General features: G+C 31.5%; 2 protein-coding genes across 2 annotated transcripts; both read left to right on the plus strand.

Annotated features, from left to right (window-relative positions):
• The first annotated feature begins 2,827 nt into the window (after nucleotides 1-2,827).
• On the plus strand, nucleotides 2,828-6,840 carry LOC107406464 (receptor-like kinase TMK4). Its single transcript, XM_016013587.4, has 2 exons — nucleotides 2,828-5,318; nucleotides 5,960-6,840. The coding sequence occupies exons 1-2, from the start codon at nucleotides 3,050-3,052 to the stop codon at nucleotides 6,475-6,477; spliced, it is 2,787 nt and encodes a 928-aa protein (XP_015869073.1). The 5' UTR covers nucleotides 2,828-3,049; the 3' UTR covers nucleotides 6,478-6,840.
• Nucleotides 6,841-12,871: 6,031 nt separating this feature from the next.
• On the plus strand, nucleotides 12,872-15,874 carry LOC107406463 (probable glucan endo-1,3-beta-glucosidase A6). The gene is made up of 3 exons (XM_048477928.2): nucleotides 12,872-13,073; nucleotides 13,191-14,495; nucleotides 15,675-15,874. Exons 1-3 carry the CDS (start codon nucleotides 12,950-12,952, stop codon nucleotides 15,710-15,712), a joined length of 1,467 nt encoding a protein of 488 aa, XP_048333885.2. The 5' UTR covers nucleotides 12,872-12,949; the 3' UTR covers nucleotides 15,713-15,874.
• Nucleotides 15,875-17,392: the final 1,518 nt, after the last annotated feature.

A 17,392-nucleotide genomic window follows, 5' to 3' on the forward strand; every position in this document is an offset into this window, starting at 1 on the left:
CTTTGTGGGTCCCATAAACTTCTATTCAAATTCAAATTCAAATCCACACCATCATTTTCATGTGGGCCTCTTCTAAATCCCCACACGAGGCTTGTCTTTTCTACTTTCGCGTATCCTCTTCCCCCTTTTTGTTTTTTTTTGACGAATAATATTATATTTCTTACTTGATTATTCTTTACCACCTCTTTTTTTTTTCACTTTATTTTTTTGGAATAAAAAATAAATCAATAAGTTACAATTGGGGATTTTAATTTATATTTTCAGTAATACAATGTGCATTAATTTTTGTTTACTAAACTAAACGTGTATAAGCTTTTTTTTTTTGGAAAAATGTATATAAGTTTATTTTTTTCAAAAAAAAGACAAGCTAACTTTTAACATGTAATAAGTGAAATTCAATACAAAATCAACAAAATGTTTTCACATTGTTGGTAAAATTATTTCTCTAACATCATAGATATATTTTATATTGTATAGAAGTTAAATTAGCATAAATTGATTTATCAATGAAACCAAACGCGGTTGACTATCTATTCATATGATGAAGTATCCAAAACTTATAAGCAACTTTCTAGCCAATAGAACATGTAGTATAGCTCACGTATATCTATATCTATATATATATATATATATTTACCTATGTATACTTCAGTAATATATATACACACACACACATAGATTAATGCCAACTTCACAAAATTATGCATAAAAAACTTTAAAAATATTGAATTTATTATGCATGATAGGTCCTTGAAGATTTATATTCTCATTTTTATATATAATTCATCATCTTCAATTACAATAATTTTATTTCCTTGTTCCTCTATTTGCTTTTTAATGATAATTAAGGAACTTTTTCATATGATAATAGTCTTATGTATGTACAAATTAGCAATTGCTTGAAAATTCAATTAAAAACAAAAAAACATTGCTTGCAAATTATATAAAGTTCATGTTTTCCCTCTATCCTTTTTCAAAATAAATGCATAATTTTATAAATTTTACTTTGCTTTAATTCATGTCGATTTCATTGGTTGTTTATTGACATCATAAAGATGTGTTGTTTGTCTAAATAAACGTTATAAAAAATGTGTAATACACCAAATGTGCAAAAATTAAGAAAAGCCAATAAAAAAAATAAAACTAGCGCTCAAAATTTATATCTTCATCATGGTTCTTACATGAATGATTTATGTCCAAGCTACAGCATCAAAATAGTTCGTATCTTTGAAAACTTTGGTCAAGGTGGGCTTCAATTAATATACATTTGTTTTTGCTTTGTCTGCTTCAATGATATAATAATAATAATAATAAAATGAAAGTACAAGACATATAGATCAATAAATTTAGTGTCACATTTTCGGGCCCTACGAAACCTTGTTTTTTGTTTTGTTTTTGTATTTTTTTTTTTAATTTTTTTTTGGGTGAATCCATATGAAACTTTAACATTTTTATCTATTATCATATATTATAAGTTCAAACTTTACCACTTCCACATATAAGAAAAAATTATAACGAGGTTGCATATTCATGTATAGTTGCTTTGACCAGCATAGGAATCATTAACTTATATTTTTAATCTTTCAGGATATATATAGTTTACCTTGAATTTTTCAATAATATCTTTTAATGTTTCCTTAATTAGGAACAAATGAAAAATCAAAAAAAACATACTAATAAGGGTGCCAACTTCTTAATTTTTCTTCCCAAAAAAAAAAACTTGAAATAAAAATAAAATGATCCTGTGTTGCTACGAAAGTACTATAATATATGACTTTAAAGTAAAGAAACGTTGTTCAGAAGTAGATAAAAAGATTTTGTAACACAAGTTAAGCATTGTATTTTTACCTTGTGTTGTACATTTTTGTACAAGTTTTATATTTTCATGCATGGCATTTGAATAGTTTTCATTTATCTTGTAAATTCTACTATTTTAATCCTCCAATTTAATTTATAATCATTCTCTAATTTTTTTCCCCCAACTCATTTAAAAATATTAAGCAAAAAATAAAAAAAATACTAATAATAAAATAAAATTATACAAGCCATATTCATTCAAATCTGGACTCATGAACCAACAAAAAAAAAAAAATTGCAAATCTGGACACAGGAGTAAAAAAGGGACAAAAGTAAAAATAAGGTGACATTTGACAGGGTAAGCAAGAAAGATGATTATATAAAATGTTAAATAACCAAATGGAAAGTCTATTACGATGTAATTTGTTAAAAAAAATTACATCTACATTGTAAACTTATTATTTTGCATTTTTTTTCGTACATAAATAAATACTTACATATGTAATTAAATTTGAAACATTTATCCTCAATCAAACAATACTTTTCACTGTTTTTTTATTTTTTGTCCAAAAAATTAAAACTTAAAAATTGTTATTAGAGAGGGGAAAAAAAAAAGAAAACTAAAAGTTGTGAGACTGTAGTCAGAAACAGAAATGATTATCGAGTACCTTTAATGATATAATAGACTATAATAATGATTAGGCCTCTTAATTAATTCATTATATATATATTTTTTAACAATAATCTCAAATTCAAATCTAAAGAAACGAAAGAGAAAAAAACTTAAGCAGCTATTCCTATTTATACCAATGATAACAAACACAGAGTAATATTTATGAGGCCAACATAAGATTAACAGTAAAAGTCCAAACTGACCAAAACCCAATTTTTTTTTTTTTTTTTCCATGTAACTAAAGGTTTTAAGAAACCAAAACAAAAAAAATAACAAAAACGAAACAAAATAACTAAAATAAATAAATAAAATAAAATAAAATAATCCAATGTATATCTTAAGGTTGAGAGAGCGGTGAGGTTCGATTTGTGCAATTGGCATGTGAGATTAGACGAACCCTGTGCAGAATCACAACCTCCCCAGTTTCTTCCCATTTAGGTTGTCTGTCCAAAACCCACCATAATAACTAACCCACAAAACCGGCCATAAGACCAGAACCACCCATCTCTCTCTCTCTCTCTCTCTCTCTCTCTCCCCTCTTTCTCTTTCTCTCTCTACCCCCCGCAAAACAAAACAACAATGGTGCATCTGAAAACCCTAGCATCTCTCTCCAGAATCGCTCTCTGTTTCCTCCTCCTCACCACCGCCACCGCCGACGATGCCTCCGTCATGTCGAAGCTCCTCGCCGCCATATCTCCGGCACCGTCCGGCTGGTCGTCGTCCACAGACTACTGCAAATGGAAAAACGTCAACTGCGATTCGTCCAAGCGAGTCACGTCCATCAACTTGAATTCCCAATCGCTCACCGGAACTCTCCCTTCAAATCTTGGAACCCTCACACAACTCACGTCGCTTTCCCTCCAGAAGAACTCTTTCTTTGGGCCCATACCTTCATTAGCTAACCTCACGTTTCTTCAAGATCTTTACCTCGACAAGAACAAGTTCACCTCCATTCCTTCTGGGTTTTTTGTCGGGCTTACCAGCTTGCGGACATTGAGTTTGGCCGATAACTCCGATCTTCAGCCATGGAGTATTCCGTCGGATCTTACTCAGTCTTCTAGCTTGGTTACTCTCGATGCTGGGAATGCCAGTGTCGTCGGGTCTTTGCCTAATATATTTGTTTCTTTGTTGAATTTGCAGAATGTGAGGCTTTCTTACAATAATCTTACTGGGTCTTTGCCTTCTAGTTTCAACGGATCTGTGATTCAGAATCTGTGGCTTAACAATCAGTTAATGGGTTTGTCTGGAACCATTGATGTGTTGTCCACGATGACCCAGTTGTCCCAGGTTTGGCTCCATAAGAATCAATTCACGGGTCCGATCCCTGACCTTTCGAAATGTAAGACCTTGTTTGATCTTCAGCTCAGAGATAATCAATTCACTGGGATTGTGCCAAATTCTTTGATGTCCATTTCTAGCTTGAGGAATGTTAGTTTGGCCAACAATTTGTTTCAGGGTCCATTTCCAGCGTTTCCTTCGAATGTTAATGCCACCATTTCGGGTACCAATAGTTTCTGTTTGAGCACTCCGGGTCCTTGTGATCCGCAGGTCACAACGTTGCTGGAGGTTGCTGGAGCTTTGGGGTATCCATCGTTGTTGGCTAATAACTGGCAAGGAAATGATGCTTGCAAAAGTTGGAGTTTCATTGTCTGTGATTCGGATGGAAACGTTGTCACGGTGACTCTATCCAGACAGCACTTCACTGGGACGATCTCGCCCGCTTTTGCCAATCTCACATCGTTGAAGACCTTGCTTTTGAATAATAATAGCTTAACTGGGCCTATACCTAAGAGCTTGGCATCGTTGCCTCAGCTTCAAGTTCTTGATGTTTCTAATAACAATCTTGATGGGGAAATTCCGACTTTTCCAACAAAGGTGAAGTTTACTTCTAGTGGTAATCCCTTACTTGGGACAACTCCGAGTACCGGAGGTGGAGGAAGTGGAGGGACTCCTTCCACACCCGGTTCGAGTGGCACCACACCTAGTGGAAGTCCGGCGGCAGCGAAAGGTTCTTCGGTCTCGGCGGGTATGATTGCCGGTATTGTTATTGCTGTTATTGTTTTTGTTCTGGTTGTGATGTTTGTTTCCTTCAAATGCTATGTTAAAAATAGACATAGGAAATTTGGAAAGGTGGATTATCCTGAAAATAGGAGGGAAGATGTTAAGAGTGATGTAATGGTTGGTTCAAACGGATATAATGGAGTTGCAAGTGAATTACGAAGCGAGAGCAGTGGTGACCGCAGTGATTTTCATGTGTTTGACGGCGGAAATGTTACAATATCGATACAAGTTCTCAGACAAGTCACTAACAATTTCAGTGAAGATAATATTTTGGGAAGAGGAGGATTTGGAGTTGTTTACAAAGGAGAATTGCATGATGGGACTAAAATTGCTGTTAAAAGAATGGAGGCCGGAGTAATGGGTACCAAAGGAATGAATGAGTTTCAGGCAGAGATTGCAGTGCTTACAAAGGTTAGGCATAGACATTTAGTTGCTCTGTTAGGATACTGCATCAATGGCAATGAAAGGCTTTTGGTCTATGAGTATATGCCACAAGGGAATTTAACACAGCATTTGTTTGATTGGCGCGAGATGGGGCTCTCTCCTCTGACTTGGAAGCAGAGAGTGACAATTGCGTTGGATGTGGCACGAGGAGTGGAATATCTGCACAGCTTAGCTCAACAGAGTTTCATTCATAGAGATTTAAAACCCTCAAACATACTTCTTGGGGATGACATGAGGGCCAAGGTTGCTGATTTTGGTTTGGTTAAAAATGCGCCTGATGGAAAGTATTCTGTGGAGACCAGGTTGGCCGGGACATTTGGTTACCTAGCACCTGAGTATGCAGGTAAGCAATGCCTTATATTTATCTTCTCATGCCAAATGAATTATGAAATTGTCATATAGCATAAACTTTGACAATAATTTCATATGAAAGACAATGGAAATCATTGTGTTTTGAGAGACGAACTCACAAACCTTTACATGGTAAGATATTACATAGATTATAAATGTTCGATCACATGCAAGTATTTTCTCCAGTGTCTAATTTCAAACATCGTTAAACATACTCAAAATTGTTATTTCATTTCTACTTTTATATTCCTGAGGGAGTCAAAACAGGGGTAGATTTCTATGTGTGTCAGCCGGGCTAATTTCAAACATCGTTAAACATGCTCAAAATAGTTATTTCATTTCTACTTTTATATTCCTGAGGCAGTCAAAGCAAGGGTAGATTTCTATGCATGTCATCTGGGCTAGATTGTTGATTTGCTTTTGTTTTTGTTATATCTCTTGTTGTTACATAATTGATGTTGTTAACCGTTCCACTGATTCTCATATGTTTAATCATTGTCAATTTTCCTTTCCCTGGTTTCACTCTTGGGTTGCTTTGAATTTAGTTTTGGATTGAATTTATCTCAACTTTATAACCAGATTTGATGTGTTTGGGATATTAAAATGGTTCTCTGATGTGTCATTTCCCAACAGCTACCGGCAGAGTGACAACAAAAGTGGATGTGTATGCATTTGGAGTGGTCTTGATGGAAATAATAACTGGTAGAAAAGCTCTCGATGATACTATGCCAGATGAGAGGTCTCATTTGGTCACATGGTTCCGCAGGGTCCTTGTCAGCAAGGAGAACATCCCAAAAGCTATTGACCAAACTCTTGACCCTGATGAGGAGACAATGGAGAGCATATACAAAGTTGCTGAGCTGGCAGGACACTGCACTGCTCGTGAGCCATACCAGAGGCCAGAGATGGGCCACGCCGTAAACATATTGGGTCCCCTTGTAGAACAATGGAAACCTGCCTGCCACGATGAAGAAGATAACTGTGGCATTGACCTTCACATGAGCCTTCCTCAAGCTTTGCAAAGATGGCAAGCGAATGAAGGAACTTCCACAATGTTTAATGACACCATGTCCTTCTCTCAAACTCAATCTAGCATCCCATCAAAACCTTCAGGAATGGCGGACTCATTCGGTTCAATGGATTGCCGATGATTAAAGAAAGGAAATCAACACACACTCAAAACCGGGACAAGATGCAAGAATTGGGTAAGAGAAGAGTACGAGAAAAGAAAAACACAGATTGCCCAGTTAATCACACCAATGAGTACTATCACAGCATTTTTTGTATTTATTGCTATTGTTTGTGCTTCCATGATTTTTAGAGGCTTTCTTCATCTTCATCTTCTTCTGCTGCTGCTTTTGTTGTTCATTCTTTTAAATGCTAACAGATTGATTTTGTCATCAGCAAGGGGGGTAAACTGGTAAACTGGAAAGAAAAACAGAGAAAGAGGGTACTTGGAAAAAGTTGTATAATATTCATTTAATGTATTTTACAAATATAATTATTCCTATATATATATAGATCTCCTTTTCCCTGTTCTTTTTATTTCCTTTACTTCTATGCTTGTGTTAAATCAATAGGAAACTACCATGAGCCGGAAAAAAAAAAAAAATTTATTGAGCTGAGGAAAGTTTTTGATGACCATTTAATATTGGCTGGAAAAGAAAAAGAGAGAGAGAGAACGTTGATCTTTGTATATGGTATTTTTGGGTGCTTTATTGTAAATGATGAGTTGGATGGGTTGGCAGATGCAAGTAATTGCACATGGGGAAGGTGTAAGCATCCACCAGATAGCATGTTAGAGGAAAGGTCGGTGTTTGGAACAGGGGACCTTGTAATGTTTCAATATGACTTTTGTGAGTCCAGCACATGTTTGAGGGGACAAATTTTTTTGTTTTTTTGTTTTGTATAAATTTTTTAGATTTTTAATATTTTATTCTTGGAAGTGATGGTTTAGATACGTAACCAAGCGCCGAAAGATCATTCTATATTAGATATAATTACATTGATAATGACAGGGATTTTCATGGTTGATACTTGACAGCATGTTGCTGGCAGATAGTTGCGTACGTAATTGACATACTATTTATTGTTTCGTGAGCAGTTTAAGAAATATTTAATTGGGATGGTCAACTTGGGTTTAGAGTGACTAATCATTAAAATTGATACATATTAGTTTATTGGTTGAAATGTCATAAAATGTAGTATTAGAGTTAGTAAAATATTTTTATCAAAATTTAGATATAAATGATGTGATAAACTATAAAATCATATAAAAATATTGACATGTGAATTAACGTCTAAAACGTAATAAAACAATTTGGGTTTTGCAATATTACCATATTAACTTTGATCAACATTAGCGCAAATATTTATATAACTTTAGCAATGACATTGTTGTATCAGAAAGCTTTTTTCTGTAATACTGTTTTTCTGGTGTAATTATTTTGAATTTCTAATAATGATTTTTGCTTTTAGTACTAACCAAATCATGTGTTATAATTACAACAATTACAAATAATATTTTTTTTAATTATTATTGTTATTTTGATGATTTTAGAAGATGTTTAGGATAGGACTAAAGAGAGTTGACGAGGGGTTAGTTATAATGATAAAGATGGGAGCAGGTAGGAGAAGCAATAAGTGTGAGAAAGGCTGCATATGTGATCAAATTATATAAGATTTCATTGTCAATGTATATGGATATGGCCCTTGTGTCCTTTTATCAAAAGAAACGAAAAAAGGATATGGCCCTTGTGGTTGATCTGTTTGCTTGCAGCTCAACAAACATTTTGGCACTTCTTATAAATGACTTGCAAATTACTTTAAATTTTTCATGACATGTCCCTTATGGAGTTAGGTGCTATAAAATATATAAACCAAATAAATTCATATAAAAAAAAAGGAAAAAAAAAAGAAAAAAAGAAAAAGAAACGTGAATCCAAATCTTGCACATGTATAAGAATAAATTTTTATTCCAATTTGCAAATAGATGGCATTGATTTTTAATTTTTAATTTTATGTTTATCGAATTATGAGTTGTTAGGAGAAATACATTATGCCTAACTTGAATTTCGAGAAATTTGTAGCTATCGTAAAAGTTTCACCATATTTACAAGAGGATATACTTCAACAACAACAGCAACCAAAAAAATAAAAAATAAAAAATAAAAAAAAATGTAGGAGAAGAAGAAGAAAGGTTTCCATGGGATATTTTGGTAATTTATTATTTTTCTGGCACGCTTCCATACTGACTTTTGAGTCATGATTTTGACAAGTCAGAAAAAGAATTCAATCCCACTTTTCAAATAGCTTATTATAATGTTATTGCCAAAAAAAAGCTTATAATGTTACATCTGGTTCATTTGCTTGGAAATTTTCTTTCTTACTTACAAATCAATTCAATGATTAAATTCTTTGTGTATGGAAAATAGTGAGTCATTACCAAATAATAATAATATGGCAAAGTGTGAGAATGACTACAATATTTTGGTTGAAAATTTTATTTATAATTAAAAAAAATTAGTAAATCGTATATTTTCTCCCAATGAAAATTTCCATTATACATTATTATTTGTGGTGGTGTAACTTTGAGCTCCATGTGATCAGTTAGATATTTAGATTTATTAACTTAAATTTATTAAACCTTCGGACATAGAAGCTTAATTAAAACAAATTTAAAGATTAATCATTAGAAGTTATAATTTGAGGATAAATTTACATTACATATGATATGGTCAACTGTATTTTCGCATATATGCATTATTGAGATGCTGCGGTTCATTAAATTGAACTTTTTAAAACCACAATTTTATATATCTCAAAAATAACTCATTAAATTAACCCTCTTGGTTACATCTAAATTTCATCAGCAAGAAGAAGAAAGAAATAAAAAAGTATTAAAGACCATATAATATCTTAATGTAAATGATTTGAGTAGAGGATTTAAACTTGTAATTATTATTATTATTAGAGAAAATAATGATTTTGGTCAACATTAGAGGGAGGTTAAGTCTTAACCCTAATGGCTTGTTTGGTAAAAGAGAAAATATTGAAGGAAACTGATTCCTATGAATTAGTTTTCTGGTATTCAGTTTTCTGAGAATAAATTTTTTTGGAATTCTTTTTATACTGTTCAGTTGATTATAGAAGAAAATAAAATTTACAAGTAATTAAATAAGTTTATGCATTAAAACTAAAGAGTAAAATTATATTTAAAAAAATACGTAAAACTAATTTTTCAGAAAATTTTAAAATGACACATTATTAGGAAGATTCATTTTCCATGTAGTTTTCTACATTGTGAGATTTAATTTCTATTAAGGTCCACAAATTTTTTTTTAAAAAAATTATCTAAACAAGATAAAATTTTACTTTTCTTAAAAATTTTAAAATTCTATTAATTTTATCATTATCCAAATACCCCATAAATGAATGTATTTTCATGGAGCTTATAAGTGAGGTTAAGTTTTAACCTAAAGAATGTATTTTCATGAGATCTTTTATCATGGGGATAAACTACAAATACGCTAATAAATAATTTTATTTGAAGTGACAATTTTATTTTAAGTCTAATTATCTGTAACATGGCATGCTTTAACCCAAAAAAAATGGGATACGTGCATGCACATTTACTCAACGACTCTTCGCCAAGAAATGGGATTTGTGAAATTTCAACCCCATAAAATTAATAATTCATGTCCCTCTCGAATGGTGGGAGCACATCTTTTGTCTTTTTAAAGTACTTTTTAGACTTTTTCTTACATAAAACTGCAAAACAAGTGCCACCAATTGAGGGCACCTAACCAAATATACTCAAAAAAAAATAAATAAATAAATAAATTGTACTTTTAATTTTTTATTTTTAATTTTTTTATATAAATCACAATGAGTTTTCTTATTCCAATTTTCCCCATCAAAAAAGTAAGATATAAATTTTGTTTATGGATTAAACAAGTTGTACTTTTCTAAGATTAACCAAGACTGTTCTAAATTATAATTATAAATTTTTAAAAAATATCTCTTCAATTATTAAATCAAACGGAATAGTGAATACATTATACATGCATAAATAAAAGACAGGTGTAAAAAATTGTAAATTTTAAAAAATATCTCTTCGATTATTAAATTAAACTGAATAGTGAATACATTATATATGCATAAATAAAAGAAAGGTGTAAAAAATAAAAGATTATTAACAAAATTAATATGATTTGCCATAATAGCACTAGTTAATGTATTGATGTTTTATTTGATCGGAACACAAACTAAATAAATAAATACACAGATGGACTTAATCATAAAATGAATAGTTATTATGCTGCTTAGCCATTGATTGAGGAAACAAAAAGGCCTTTGCTCAACCGCTCCCATCTACCGCCTTCTTTTCTCCTCTTTTTTTCTTCCCCGTCAATCACATCCCAGCCTTTATCTCTATGTATCCTTATCCTGTATATTCCTCTATCTATATATATATATATATATATATATATATTTGTTGAATTAACATAACTTTTATTTTGTGTCTAACATATAAATCATTTCAAGACCACCGAGGATGGTAACCTAGCGTAAGGAAGTCTTTAAGCTTTTATATCTGGGAGTCCAGAAGTTGAGATTTGAATCTTGATAAGTTTCGTTATTGTCTTGGATGGTCTCATGTTGTGTATCTGCATGGAGGACTCCGGTCTGATGCCCATGATACTATCAGGAAGCATTTTTTTTTTTTAGCCAAAAAAAAAAATCATTTAAAGTTTATTTATTTATATTATTAATTCTAAAACAGGGAAATTCAAATTCATGATTATTGCTTGAAAAGCAATAATTTTTTTTTTTTGGGAATAATGGAAAAAATAATATGTTTGCACTAGGTTGTTCCAATATCATAATTTGTTGTCACTCGATGGAGTACTGCTTTTGCATATCTTTCGGATGCAAAGCTTACATAATAATTAATGCATATTATATTATAGGTTGTGTTTATGAAGAGAGTTTGGAGGCTTTGGATTGGATCCAAAGCATGGTGATGATTAACTAGCAATTTACTAATATCCAAATAACTTTAAATTTTTATACTGCTGATGATTAGGTGGTCCAGAGGAGTGGTGGCAACGTGAAATACCAAATGCCAATGTGGTAGGTGTGTATGTATGTTCTTCAATTATGGAAGAACAAAAAGTCATCAAAATCGTATGGAAATCAAAAATCAAAATCATATAATTAGAATGAGTTGTGTTATTGATGTGATATTGGAAATTGAACAACTTAATTACTTACATAGATTTCGTTTAATACAATATGCTCCAAATGAAATTTGGGTTGAACAAATATGGTAAGAAGGGAAGAATACTTTAATCATCAATTTAAAATACCAACTGATATAACACAACTTTAGCCATTGCAAAAATTAATTAATGAGATTGTACATAAAGATAAGGTTTTAAGTTAAAAATAAAATTTTGAAGTATAATAGAAGAACCAAAAAAAGAATGCTCACTTAAAGGGGTGTATATAGGAATTAAAAAGAGAGTATACAGAACCGTTCGTAGAAGATTTTTAACAAAACGCTCACTTCTTGATGGGCGTCAGGCAGTTTTGGGTCCAGTAGCAATGCCAATTCCACGCTAAGCCTTCTTCGAATCCTTGAGTTGCAAAGCTCATTTATGAGCGTTTTCCATGGGCTTTTATGCTCTTTTGGACTTCTCAAAATCTTGTACGGTCAGAAAATCTATATGCACAACCATATGTACTTCATACATTCCTATAGGGAAAATTTCTATAAGGCCCAGAAAACATCTTCGGCGTGAGGAAATGTGAATGCTTAAAATTTCCATGCATTCATAAGTACCTCTATTATATTATATTATTTAATTATTTATTTATTTTGTTGTGCCGTGAAGCCTAAAAATTGCTTCCTTCACGAAGTAGTGTCTTCTTATCACAAGTCATAAACATTGATAATCAATATATAAATTCATATTGGCAATACAAAATGACATAATTCACCAAAAAACCACAAGAGAGGACATAAAAAAAAAAAAAAAAAAGGAAAAAAAGAAAAGGCGTCCACATGCAGGTGAAAACATATCAATGCACTCCCTTTTGTAGGTGAAAAAGAAATTTACTGTAATAAATTTTAGATAATTATAGTATTTTTTTATTTATTCTGATGTTTGAAGTTATAAACAGATTCAAAGTAGCTGGCTTTAAATGTGTTTTAATTTCCAACGTCTCCAAGTTGCACACCCTTTTGGCTTTTTGGGCGTTGGATATGTTCCAACGTCCCTAAACTCGTACTCTTTTGCTGCTTATATTTAAAACGGGCAAATAAAAGAAAGAAAAAGAAAATCAAATCCAAATCTCAAGAGAAGCAAGAAAAGGCACACTCTCTATGCTTTTATTTCATAACCTTTGCCTTTTGCTTTATCCTTGATCGTTTATAATTACTTATTCATTTTGTTTTCTTTTTATGCTCCTTCTTTTTGTTGCTTATTACTATAAATAAATATAATCTCTCTTTCTTTCTTATTAGCACCATCACAAAAATCACTCATCAGCAATATATATAACACCAAAACATCTTGCATTGACACAATACACGTTATCGTTCTTTACTCTTCTTTCATGCATCCCAAAAAATTCCCATTCAAAACCATCCCAATTCCTACATCTACAAACAAAATAGCACCAAAACCATTTATGGGTCATTTTGCTTTCTTTCTAATGATGTCACTTCTTGGTCATTCATGTACATTTCTCTTGAGCTTAAACCAAATTACTTTTCTTTTGTTTTTTTTTTTTATTCTCTATATGCATTTTGTATGTTAAATTTTTACTAACGCCCATTTTGTTTTTACTTCCACAGGCGCTGAAATTTCAAGTAAAATTGGCTTAAATTATGGACAACTAGGTAACAATTTGCCTTCAATATCCCATTCCATCGAGCTTATCAAATCCATGAACGCTGGCCGTGTCAAGCTCTATGATGCAAACCCTGAAGTATTAAGACTCTTATCCGGAACGAAAATCCAGGTCTCCATCATGGTTCCGAACCATGAAATATCAGGCATAGCTTCAAGCCAAACCATAGCTGATGAATGGGTGATAAAAAACGTTGTTCCCTATTATCCACAAACTATGATAAGGTTCTTGCTAGTCGGAAATGAAGTTCTCAGCTATTTTTCCGACGAAGATCGCCGGGTTTGGTATGATCTGGTTCCGGCAATGAGAAGAATAAGAATCTCTCTAAGAACCCAGAATATGAGAGACATCAAAGTTGGTACCCCTTTAGCCATGGACGTTCTTGAATCTACTTTTCCTCCGTCCTCCGGAACATTCAGGTCGGAAATTTCTCACTCTGTGATGGTCCCGATGCTTCAGTTCTTGAACAGTACGAGATCCTCCTTCTTCATTGATGCTTATACTTACTTTCCATGGTCCGCAAATCCCATGAATGTCAGTCTTGACTTCGCATTGCTTAAAGAGAATCTCCATGAAACTGATCCTGAAACAGGCTTGATATACACAAACCTGCTAGACGAAATGCTTGACTCGCTGATTTTCGCAATGACGAAGCTCGGTTTCCCAAACATCCGTATCCTGGTGTCGGAAACCGGATGGCCGAACTCCGGCGACGTGGAAGAGCCCGGAGCTAACATCTTCAATGCCGCGACGTACAACAGGAATCTGATAAAAAAGATGACGGCGAACCCGCCGGTGGGAACACCGTTCCGGCCGGGGGTGGTGATTCCGGCTTTCATATTTGCTCTATTCGACGAGAACCAGAAGACCGGTAAGGGAACTGAGCGGCATTGGGGTCTTTTGCATGCGAACGGAACACCCATTTACGAGATCGACCTGACGGGGAAGACGCCGGCATCGGAGTTCAAGCCGTTGCCAGAGGGAAAGAATAATGCGCCGTACAGAGGGAGGGTTTGGTGCGTGGCGGTGAATGGGTCGGGTTTGTCGGAGCTCCGGTCGGCGATGGAGTATGCATGTGGTGCCGGGAATGGGATTTGTGATGAGATTGAACCGGGGAGGGAGTGTTCCGAACCGGGTTCGGTGACGTGGCATGCGAGCTACGCGTTTAGTTCTTATTGGGCTAAGTTTCGGAGTCAAGGTGCGACTTGTTACTTCAATGGGCTTGCTCAGCAGTCCACTAAAGATCCTAGTAAGTGGTTTCATTTATTTATTTATTAATTTTGGTTTTTTAAAAAGAAAAAAAGAAAAAAGAGGCTCCAATTTAAAATGGGCAAATTGTAATATACCCAGATGAAAATTTTTATTTTTATTTATTTATTTTTTACTTTTTCGGGAAAACTTGGAAATTTTTTTTGGTTAAAATATTTTGAAAAATTATTTTTTCAATAATCTACCTAATGTTCTATTACAGTCTAATGGTTACTTTGTTGATTTTCGGAAAGAAAAATAATATAGAAAAAGGTTTTGGTATGATATGTTGGTTTTTGTTTTCTATATAATTGTATGTAATTTACTTATTTTAAATATTTTTTAATAGTAGTTAGAGTGTTATAAAACAAAATTAAAAAGTCATTTGAATTTTTCTTCATTTTTAATAATTAAGAAATGGCTTATAAAATATTTATTACAAAGATTTTATGAACGGATTTCAGGGTGTGTTTGGACCACTTTTCTATCTACTTGAATGAAAGAAAAATGTTAATATATATATATATATATATATATATATTTATTTATTTATATATTCTTGGTTTTATGGTAATTTTATATTTTCATTCTTTTATCAAAAAGATAGATATATTCATTTTAGATTAAATGCTGAACTATGACATTTATAAGTCAAAATTTTACGCTTTACAAACTTTAACCACCGATTTAAGGTAGAAAAGCATGTTCAAAACAATGATTTCTTTGTTTGAAATCTGGTCTACATATTAATTATCAATGATTTCTTTGTTTGAAATCTGGTCTACATATTAATTATCAATCACTATAGTGATTTGTGCTAACAACTTCATTAAATGCATGCTGATAATTCGTTTGGTACTCTTCTAAAAAGTTTTAATTCCTGAAAAATACTAATATTACAAATATAAAAATATTTATCAAATAATATATTAAATATATTATTAGTTGACATAATCATATAATTAAATATGATAATTGATAAGTGAATCCCGGTATAAAAATAAATCAATTAAATATTATTATATTATCTATTATGTTATTTGATCAGTATTTTAATAAGTCTAACATTTTTTATAAACAAATAGCTAATTCTATATCTTAATATCAATGATATCATTATCATCCTGATTAACAATGTTTTTTGCATTTATATTTTTATTCTGGATGATCAATTAACCAGGCCATGGCTCTTGCAAGTTTCTAAGTGTGACCCTTTGAGATAGAAAAGAAATTTCTCCCGCAGTGGATAGCAGCTCGGACTGCCATCAAATTTTACATGAAACAAAACAGATGTTGGGAGATACTTTATTTTTTTCGAAGAGGAGAAAACATATATATATATATATATATATATATATATATATTTGGCCCCTAAAGAAGAATGTTTTTAGTTTTTTTTTTTTTTTCAATTAAATTTCTTGTGGATAAATTGGGCCTGCTGGGTTTTTTATTTTTATATATTTTATTATTATTATTATTATTATTGCATGTAGCTTGTTTGGTCCTCTTCTGAGCATTACATTTTATTGTTGATATAAGAATAATATACAATTTTTTGTATGGGAAAGGGGTACTATACGATAATTACTTGATTTTGTAATAAATTACTTGTGTATTTTTATATTTTTTTATCATTTACTATATTTCTTTGTTCACATACTTTGGTATTTCAAAGTATTTCGAATTCATGATCTCTAATTATAAATATAAATGATTTTCTAAATCAATATCACTTTGACCATTGCATGTGTATTAATTATCTTTAAACCGTCATTTAATATAATACGTACCATTGAAATATATACATATAGGTACATAATGCCATTTATATATAAATAGATAAAATACCAAATTATTAAAAGTAGGATTGATATATAGAAATTCTAACATCATGATATTATGATGGTAGGTGAACCACATTTAATATATTGATATTAGGGATGTGAAAATTCGAATGTAGATGAAAAGCTATACCATCTTATCAGTTACTAATATAATTGAAAGATCAGTTTTATCCCAAAAAAGAAAAAAAAAAAGACTAAATGATAGCTTAATGGTAAATTAAGAGTTGTCAATCGTTTTCCAACATTTATGTTTCCTTAATATGGATAAAACAAAAGAAAAAAGAAACACTAATGCTACCATTACAAACACCAAAATAAAAAAAAAAAAGAAAAAGAAAGAAAAAGCTGGTTTTTAATAAATAATCCAAATACTATAATCGGTAGTATTGACCCAACATATGAATTGTCACCATTTTGAGACCAAGCTATGTTACTGGCAAAACCACTATATTTGCGAATTCTAACCATCATTTAAAAAAATAAAAATAAATTCTGTTATGGAATTTTTAATATACATTTGAACTCCCCTAATAAATAGAACCAAAAAAACAAAAAAGAAATAAAAAGAAAAATAAAAAAGAACTCTCCTAATAAATAATTTGGTAAATCTATCCAATTTATTTTATTTATTTTTATATAATACATTTTCTTATAACAATATGTTGCACATGTCATTTATTATGTTCTGGAGAATTGCTTTGTTTATAAACAACCATAAATATAAAATCAAAACAATTCAAAATTGTCTCAAAGACAAGTAATATTCATTTATAAAATTATAAAATACAAATATAAAGCCTTTTATTTTTATTTTTTTTCCCCTCTTTTAGGAGTACAAATATACTACCTGGTAGGTCAGTTCACCTACTTTGTACCCCGATACATTAAGACCATTAAATTTCATATACTTTTAAAAAAATACTTATATTATATTATATTATATTATACCATACTATATGAAACTAAAAATATATAGAAAAGTGTATCTATAGCATATACCAATTAAATTGCCATATTTATAAAAGATTCTTCACCATTACAATATATGATTTAA

The sequence above is a fragment of the Ziziphus jujuba genome, chromosome 3 (assembly GCF_031755915.1).
Source record: "Ziziphus jujuba cultivar Dongzao chromosome 3, ASM3175591v1".
Taxonomy (NCBI): domain Eukaryota; kingdom Viridiplantae; phylum Streptophyta; class Magnoliopsida; order Rosales; family Rhamnaceae; genus Ziziphus; species Ziziphus jujuba.

Excerpts from the sequence above, each read along its gene's own strand:
- LOC107406464 (XM_016013587.4), top strand. The coding sequence starts at position 3,050 with ATGGTGCATCTGAAAACCCTAGCATCTCTCTCCAGAATCGCTCTCTGT. Across the intron at positions 5,319-5,959 it reads CCTAGCACCTGAGTATGCAG|CTACCGGCAGAGTGACAACA; the intron begins GTAAGCAATGCC and ends ATTTCCCAACAG.
- LOC107406463 (XM_048477928.2), top strand. The coding sequence starts at position 12,950 with ATGCATCCCAAAAAATTCCCATTCAAAACCATCCCAATTCCTACATCT. Across the intron at positions 13,074-13,190 it reads GTCACTTCTTGGTCATTCAT|GCGCTGAAATTTCAAGTAAA; the intron begins GTACATTTCTCT and ends TTACTTCCACAG. Across the intron at positions 14,496-15,674 it reads GCAGTCCACTAAAGATCCTA|GCCATGGCTCTTGCAAGTTT; the intron begins GTAAGTGGTTTC and ends TCAATTAACCAG.